The sequence below is a fragment of the Squalius cephalus genome (genome assembly GCF_949319135.1).
Source record: "Squalius cephalus genome assembly, chromosome: 16".
Classification (NCBI taxonomy): Eukaryota; Metazoa; Chordata; class Actinopteri; order Cypriniformes; family Leuciscidae; genus Squalius; species Squalius cephalus.
The window spans coordinates 1,871,721-1,880,994 of NC_137137.1; the positions used below are offsets into that span (position 1 = coordinate 1,871,721).

General features: G+C 36.6%; 1 protein-coding gene across 1 annotated transcript; it reads right to left on the minus strand.

Moving 5' to 3' along the window:
- Nucleotides 1-4,901: 4,901 nt before the first annotated feature.
- On the minus strand, nt 4,902-9,048 carry LOC307174360 (thyrotropin-releasing hormone receptor; the record flags this gene model as incomplete). The annotated part of the gene is made up of 3 exons (XM_079898120.1): nt 8,991-9,048; nt 7,427-8,227; nt 4,902-5,261 (listed from the first exon to the last, which is right to left on the minus strand). The coding sequence occupies exons 1-3, from the start codon at nt 9,033-9,035 to the stop codon at nt 4,902-4,904; spliced, it is 1,206 nt and encodes a 401-aa protein (XP_079754246.1). The 5' UTR covers nt 9,036-9,048.
- Nucleotides 9,049-9,274: the final 226 nt, after the last annotated feature.

Consider the following 9,274-nt stretch of genomic DNA (forward strand, 5'->3'; position numbering starts at 1 on the left):
GCGTGACCACGATCGAGATGATAAATCAAAACCAAACAGATGATTTAGTTTTTGGCAGAGTATCCAAGGCACGAGCTGTACAGGCTCCGCCCTCTTCTGGGTAGTGGGCGGGGAGAGCAGCTCATTTGCATTTAAAGATACATGCACGAAAACAGCACGTTTTTTCCTTCCACTCAGAAATGGGCATTTACAACATATAATAAATGATATGAGGTATTTTGATCTGAAACTTCACAAACACATTCTGGGGACACTGAGATTTATTATTAGCCTACATCTTGTGAAAAGGGGCATAATAGGTCACCTTTGAGAAAAGTGCTGAGCCAAATTTGTGTGCCATGTGGTTTAAAAGAGAATACAGTCAAATGCGCTTTTAGCCCCGTTGTACCCAACTGGTAGCATGAAAATAGATACTAGTACGTTTTAAAGATTAAATGTTAAAACAGCTTGCCATGTAACATCCGCAAAACAAATTCATCTGATCTTTCCTGGTCTGTGCGACCGTTTGAACTTTGTATCTTCATACAACATTTACTTAGGCTGTGTGTGCTTTTGTTTTCCCACCAAAAAGTAATTTCCTGTTGTTAGGTACTAAATGGAGATTACGAAAATAGGAGACTATCAGGACAGAGTGTGATCTTGACTTGAGGGAATATACTATGAATAAGGCTCGCCTACCAACATTTTTTTTTTTTTTTTACTTTTCAACAAGACGAAGGGGGTTGAAAAGAAGGATGAATTCCTAAATAAATGTCTAGTTCTTCACGTTAGTGCCCGGAGACATGACACACACAAAAAAAATTAACATCCAATCACACCAAATCAGACTTCCATTCTGAAATCCTCTCAGTAACTTCACACTGCAGGATAAACGCCAGGTTTTAAACGCAGTAACTTCATCCAGCCACTAGAGGAGGCCATCTCACCGCTTCACAAGCACACTTATATTTAAATATTTTTTTATTATTTATTATACATTTATAACACTATAATAACACTATATTTTGCATCAAATTACAAGAAACTAGTTAATGCTGCTTTTTTCCCTCTTTTTGAAAATATTGTGGAGTTTTTCTTTTGCTATTTGAGCAAATGGGAACACAAAATATATATATATATATTTAATGTAGTCACTCCTTCGCCGTTATAGAAGTTTACCCAACTATGACGACTCCCGCTTCTGAGAAACCCAGAAATGTGAAAAGGGTCAATCCTCTCCCGTGGCCTCATGGGATAGTAAACTTCAGAATCTCACTGGAAGAAGTGGGTCATCCGGGTCATCTTTGCCTCCTCTTTTATGATTACTGTGAATTCACACATACTTCTTTTGTCTCATACTTTTAACGACCTACTATATAGGCTAGTAGGGAAGTATGCGATTTCAGACGCAGCCTAGGACATAAAACATCTAACATTAAGGGTGACTAAACATCCTTATTGTTTAGTTATGTTTAAAGATTTCAATAAATGCAAGCCTGCTTATAATTTTGAGTGAAGTGTCTGCTGTTGCCTCCTCAATAACTGGTCTGTGTATCTTCAAAAGAAATTATTGTAAAGTAATAAACCTTGCAGATTTAGTGAAGGACAGTAGGCATTTTATCTCAGTATATTTAAAATCCCCAATCTGTGAATATTGTTGATTCAGCATCAGCAGACGGACATGTCTGTCACTCACATATTCTACATTTTGGTGGATAAATGCTGATAAAGAGCTTCAGTCTAAGAACAGCATTGAAAAGCTGATCAATCATTGACTGTATTAAATAGTGCAATTATTATTATTGAACTATGAGATCCTTGTTGCATTCATTTTGAAGTTACATTATATTTCACTCCAGTCTAAAAGATGGAAATAGAAGCTCAATATCCTTTCAGCACACACACACACACACACACACACACACACACACACACACACACACACACACACACACACACACACATGCATAAAAGAACATCACATTAGTTCATAATACAGCCAGATGAACCATTAAAAGCTGTTTATCCTCCAGAAGATCATATTTATTCAAAACAAGTGCATGAATTATTTATAATATGATCTCTAATAGAGATGAATATCACAGATCTGCTTATAAAACTATAACTGAAGTGACTGTAGAATCAGGAAATATGTTGGACTCTCTCTTCTAACCCAAATCCTTTCAAATAAAAGGGTAGTTGATTTATAAATCAACATATTGCCATTAACCATCCAGAAATGCATGCTTGATATAATAATTATCAAAAAACTACCCCAAAATAATTTTAGCACTTTTACAAACACATATGCATCATCAGAATCAAGCCACTTGAATCAAACAGAACAAGTTCATCTTGTTTTTACACACCAGTTATGGTGATTATATTCACAATAACAGACCAGCATGCGTAAAATATACGTTTCATTAATAATGCAGCGACCAAGAACATTTCAAACGAGACTCGATACATCAAGGCTATTATAACCTGAACACTTTACTAGTTTCACAGCAGATTATTTTTAATGTTCTCTGTTCAGTTTGACTTAAGGAAATAGTTTTCAAAGAATTATCTTTATAATTATTATCGTCTATTAACATCATACTGTCTGTCTTAGATCTGATCTCATTTAATTCACTGTCTTCTTTTCACACAACAAATAATCACAGCAAAATCTAGGCAAACTAAAATTAAGCATGCATCCACTGAATATCCATATGAAGTACACAATTAATAAATTAATCCTTTTTATTTATGCATTAGTTTGATCAAAGTGACAGAAAAGACGTTTATAATGTTACAAAAGATTCTATTTCAAATAAATGCTGTTCTTTAGAATCCTGAACAATAAAATGTATCACAGTTTCCACAAACCTTTCAACATTGATAATAATCATAAATGTGTCTTGATCATCAAATCATCATATTAGAGTGATTTCTGAAGGATCATGTGACACTGAAGACTGGAGTAATGATGCTGAACATTCAGCTTTGATCACAGGAATAAATTACACTTTACTATATATTCATATAGAAAATGGTTCTTTTAAATTGTAATAATATTTCACAGTTTTTACTGTATTTTTGGATAACCTTGGTGAGCATGAGACTCAGGATAAGACAGAAAGAAGATAACTAGTGGTGTTTACAGGCTGAAGTTTGAGTGTTGCAAACTTTGAAACATTTAGTGCAAGAAAGAAGTGAAAGGTGAATTCTGCAGTGTGTGATTCATGAATAACCATCCCTGACATCAAGAGCATGACAGAATCTGAAACGACGAGAAAAAAAAATGAAAGCATAAACTAAAATAGCTAAAAATCAGGAAAACAAAAATAACTAAAAAGAGAACAGAAGAAATGGCGAGTCAAAGTGGAAATACAGAAACTGACGGAGATTCAGTTCAGAGAAATGTGACCCGCGTTTGATAAAGCGTGTGTGTGTGTGTGTGTGTGTGTGTGTGTGCTTTTATTCCCACAGGAAATGATGAAACCGCTATTTTTACCTGACTGTGAGGATGAAGCAGAATGACAGATGAAAAAAGGTAAAGGAAGTAAACAGGTATGAAGCACCACGCTAAATTTATTTCCTCAAAATTTTTGTCATTTTTTTAATGCTCTAAATACATTCAGAAGAGAACTACAGTGTTCAATAACTCTTTCAATCACAACAAAACAGAGATTAAATGGCAAAAAACAGTTTTTATCATAAATATTGTATGAGAGGAAGAGGCTCTTTTTATTTAACTACCACACATGATCGCTAGAATACGGTTTAAAGTTCAGGATTGCATTTTGTTAAAAAATCTTTCTTTGAGATGCGTTAAAAGAGTTCATATCATGAGGTTTCAAATGTTGTAAAGTACTATCAAACATGAGTAACATTCAGTTCTCAACTCTAAAAGAGCATTTATGTAGTAGCTAAGTGATTAAAGATTAACATTAAAAGTGGACTTAAATGTCTTTAAGGTTTTATGTTTTAACAGTTTATTTTCCTAATACAATTAACTCTTATTTTAAAAATCAATGACAATTTGATTCCTCCTGATGAATGTTTTATTTCTACTACACATTATGCCTACACACTATAATTAAATAATTAAATAATTTTTCACATTTATGAGTACAGCGCTGGAAACACTTACTGGATCTATCACTACAATCACAGTGATGTATGATAATTCACAATTTAGATGCAAAACCTTTAAACAAAAATGAATGGAAGTCGCCAGAAATCAATTTCCACCTATTTCAACTTAAAAACTTGTTGGTTTCAGTGGCTGCCTTAAATTTAAGTCATTTCAACTAAAATTATATAAACTGACTAAAAATCAAGCTGAATCTCATGTAACTTATTTTTTAAAAAGCCGAAACTTATTTAGTAATGTTAAAGCATAAGTTGCCATGACTTACAGATCGGGCTGGGCAACGATTAATCGCAATTAATCGCATCCAAAATAAAAGTTTGTGTTTACATAATATATGTGTTTGTACTGCGTATAATTATTTTGTATATATATATATATATATATATATACACATATGCATGTATATAAGAAATATTTGCATGTATTTACTGTATATATATTTATTATACATAATTTATATTATATAGAAATATTTTATATAGAAATACCAAATTTTTCTTAAATATATACATGCATGTGTATTTATATATACTAAATAATTATACGCAGTACAAACACATATGTTATGTAAACACAAACTTTTATTTTGGATGCGATTAATTGCGATTAATCGTTACATATTTGCTTATTTTTATCTCACAATTCAGACTTTTTTTTCTCAGAATTTCAAGTTTACAGGGTTATCTCACAATTCAGAATGTATAACTCACAACTAGCTTCCATAGTAATGCATGCAAATCAGCACATTATTTATTCATCACATTATTATTTGGACTTATTAATCCGAGGCTGTTGACATTACCGTGCTCAGATCAGGCGTGTGTGTCTTCATCTGTGCAGTGTGTTCACTAGAGAACTCTTTTATGGCGCTGTAATACACACATCTTCCAGCTCGGCCCTGATCTGACCTGCGTTTGCAGTCGCAGAGCCTCTTGAAAGCGGCGCGAAACTTCTGCGACATGGCGTTGTAGATGATGGGGTTGACGGCGCTGTTGGTGTAAATGCACATGCGGCAGAAGAGCAGGAACCAGGTGTTGAGATATGGCGGGTCCATGAGCGAGTTCACCACCACTAGAGTCCGGTACGGCATCCAGAGGACCGCGAACAGAACCACCACCACCGCCAGCATCTTCGTGACCTGTGGGAGGAAGACAAGCGTGAGCTGCGCTAGTCTCTCGGTTATGTATTTGATAGGGACAAAGCATGTTAATGAACATTAGTATAAAATATTAAATGTAAACAAGCCGGATTATTGCAACATTGCTAATTTACATTAGAATAATAGAGGTCACCTTAAGGTCACTGTGCTGTTTTCTGCTCCCAAAGTCTAAAACATTTGTATTAAATAAATAAATTAACAGATAATACATACATAATTTGTCATTGTTTCTAATTTCTATAAATTTCATAGACATGAAAATAAATATTAATAAATAAATGGTTTCTTTATATTGTATATAGACAATTTAATAATTTATATATATATATGAAATGTATTTTATAATTAATTGTATATAATTGTATGAAAATAAATATATAAATATTAATAAGTATTTTTTTTATATTATCTGTTTATTATGTCAATTTATATCAAATAAATTACATAAGCATGAAAAAAAATATAATGATATGTTGTTTTAACTTAAAGTCTTTGTGCGATGTAATTATATAGTGTAAATAAAGATTTAAATATTAATACATATGTTTTCTTTATATTTTCTGTTTATTATGTCAATACATTTCATATATATATATTTATATATATATATATATATATATACATACACTCACCTAAAGGATTATTAGGAACACCTGTTCAATTTCTCATTAATGCATCAAACTGAATGTCAAAATGGGAAAGAAAGGTGATTTAAGCAATTTTGAGTGTGGCATGGTTGTTGGTGCCAGACGGGCCGGTCTAAGTATTTCACAATCTGCTCAGTTACTGGGATTTTCACGCACAACCATTTCTAGGGTTTACAAAGAATGGTGTGAAAAGGGAAAAACAGTATGCGGCAGTCCTGTGGGCGAAAATGCCTTGTTGATGCTAGAGGTCAGAGGAGAATGGGCCGACTGATTCAAGCTGATAGAAGAGCAACTTTGACTGAAATAACCACTCGTTACAACCGAGGCATTTGTGAAGCCACAACACGCACAACCTTGAGGCGGATGGGCTACAACAGCAGAAGACCCCACCGGGTACCACTCATCTCCACTACAAATAGGAAAAAGAGGCTACAATTTGCACAAGCTCACCAAAATTGGACAGTTGAAGACTGGAAAAATGTTGCCTGGTCTGATGAGTCTCGATTTCTGTTGAGACATTCAGATGGTAGAGTCAGAATTTGGCGTAAACAGAATGAGAACATGGATCCATCATGCCTTGTTACCACTGTGCAGGCTGGTGGTGGTGGTGTAATGGTGTGGGGGATGTTTTCTTAGTGCCAATTGGGCATTGTTTAAATGCCACGGCCTACCTGAGCATTGTTTCTGACCATGTCCATCCCTTTATGACCACCATGTACCCATCCTCTGATGGCTACTTCCAGCAGGATAATGCACCATGTCACAAAGCTCGAATCATTTCAAATTGGTTTCTTGAACATGACTATGAGTTCACTGTACTAAAATGGCCCCCACAGTCACCAGATCTAAACCCAATAGAGCATCTTTGGGATGTGGTGGAACAGGAGCTTCGTGCCCTGGATGTGCATCCCACAAATCTCCATCAACTGCAAGATGCTATCCTATCAATATGGGCCAACATTTCTAAAGAATGCTTTCAGCACCTTGTTGAATCAATGCCACGTAGAATTAAGGCAGTTCTGAAGGCGAAAGGGGGTCAAACACAGTATTAGTATGGTGTTCCTAATCCTTTAGGTGAGTATATATATATATATATATTATTTTCTTTCTTTATATTTTCTATTTATTATGTCAGTTTATATCAAATAAATTACATAGACAAAAATAAATATAAACTATGTTTTTTTTCTTTATATCTTTATATTTTCTATAATTGACATACATTTGATATACATAGACACTCTCACACACACACTCACTCACTCACACACACACACACACACACACACACACACACTCACTCACACACAGTAAAATACTATATGCGTTTATGCTGCCTTAAGATTTTAAGTTTCAACTTGGATTTTTGAGTCACCACAACAAAAAAAATGCCAAATTTTAAGTTGTGATAACTAATTAAAACAATCATTATTTGTTATGGTCTTTCTTTCTTTCTTTCTTTCTTTCTTTCTGTAGAATGGACATGACAGACCAAACCTGTTTTCTGGACGTCGCTGCACTGTTTGTTTTGCAGGACACCTTCACTGAACTCTTTCGTCGGCTCTGATGGACCGAGAGCCTTTGCTCTGAGAGATTCGACGGCAGTGGATCTCGAAACAAAATCCTGGCGATCAGACCATACAGAACCGAAGCCACGACGAGAGGGACGACATAAAACAAGGTGAAGTCCAGAAAGTAGATGGGCATGTAGAGGTTCCTGGACACCCGATAGCCACACCGGACCACGACGCCGTTCCCGTAAACCGTCTCATTCGTGTCCACCAGGAAAAACCACATGATGCAGTACAGAGACGTGAAGATCCAAACGCAGGCGATGATCTTCTTGGCTCGGGACACGGTGCAGATGAACTGGGCTTTGATGGAGTGGCAGATGGCGATGTAGCGCTCGATGGTGAACGCCGTGATGGAGCAAGACGAGACGTTGATGCCCAGATACTGCAGGAACGTGATGCAAACGCAGCCGGCGTATCCGTAGATCCACGAAGCCACGACCTCGGAGATGTTGGGCAAACCGGCGGCCAGAAGCACGGTCAGATCGGCCACCGCCAGACTCACCAGGTAACAGTTAGTTGCAGTCATCATGTGCTTGCTACGGATCACCACTAAAACCACCATGGCGTTCCCAGCGATTCCCACCCCGCAGATCAGCAGAGACAGAGAGATGGTGACCACCTGAACCTCCAGCGGGTTCTCCGGCATCGTGGAGTTTCTGTCGGGATGTGTCGAGGTGCTGTTATCCATCGTGGTGTTTCCCATTACAGCCGTCTCAACTAAATCCTGGAGAAAGTTTGAGAGAAGTGAGATTAAGAGCACACGTTTGAGAAGATATGCATGAAACATCACTCACCGGATGATCCAGTGAGAGGAAAACGAGGCGACTTCTTCTTCAGAGAGATGCAGCATCTACTGAGAAAACAAGCCTCTGTCCTTCTCTTCTCTCCTCCTCCTTCACTCACTTCCAATGAATCCCTCTCTCTCTCTCCTGATTCTTGTCTAAAGCTTTTTGTTCGGTTAGAAATAGTTCAAGAAATGCAAATTTAAAAGCCTATTATGCAAATTTCTCCTTTATACTGTAAGGTGTTTGAACTCAGATGTGTGTCCACAGTGTGTAAACAAGCCTATAATGGTACAAATCCACCCAATCCTTTTTTTATAATCCAATGAAATACATTTCATTTATGAAGGAAATGTGCAGAAGAAAGTCGTTTAAGATTTATATACTTGCACACATTTTTTTACGACGGACTGCTTCACAAATGCTGGATTTGCACAAAAGTTGTTTTTGAAAGATTTTTAGATTAACATGACGGTGCATGCTAGTCGATGATGCTAGTCAACTTAACCCCACAACAACTACATACATTTATCCACTAACCATTCAGAAATGCCCAGTTGCATTCTAAAAGTTCTTCTTCCTAAAAAAACTTCTTCCTGAGTCTCTCCATATGAAGTTTCATGTAACAAAGTTCGGGAGGAGCACGTTCAGGTAATCAACCAATCAGCACAAGAGGAAGCCGGTATAAATAAAGCCTTTCCTCACCTTCTGTCTCACGACAAGTTTCTCAGCATCCCTCCACCACCCCATAACCTCACACTCGGCTGGGTCTACCCCAGTATAAGGGGGGAGTACTCTGGGTTCGGGCCAAATTCCGAGCTCGGAGCCCTCCCCTGGACAGCAAGCCAAATATGCATAAATACTACATCAGATTCCATGTACGTGTGAACTCGCGAACAGTGTCTGACTACGATTTGAACATGTAAAGCTGAACACTGATACCGACAATTTCTGACATTTTGGCTGCGTAAAATTCTCCAGTTTTGTTG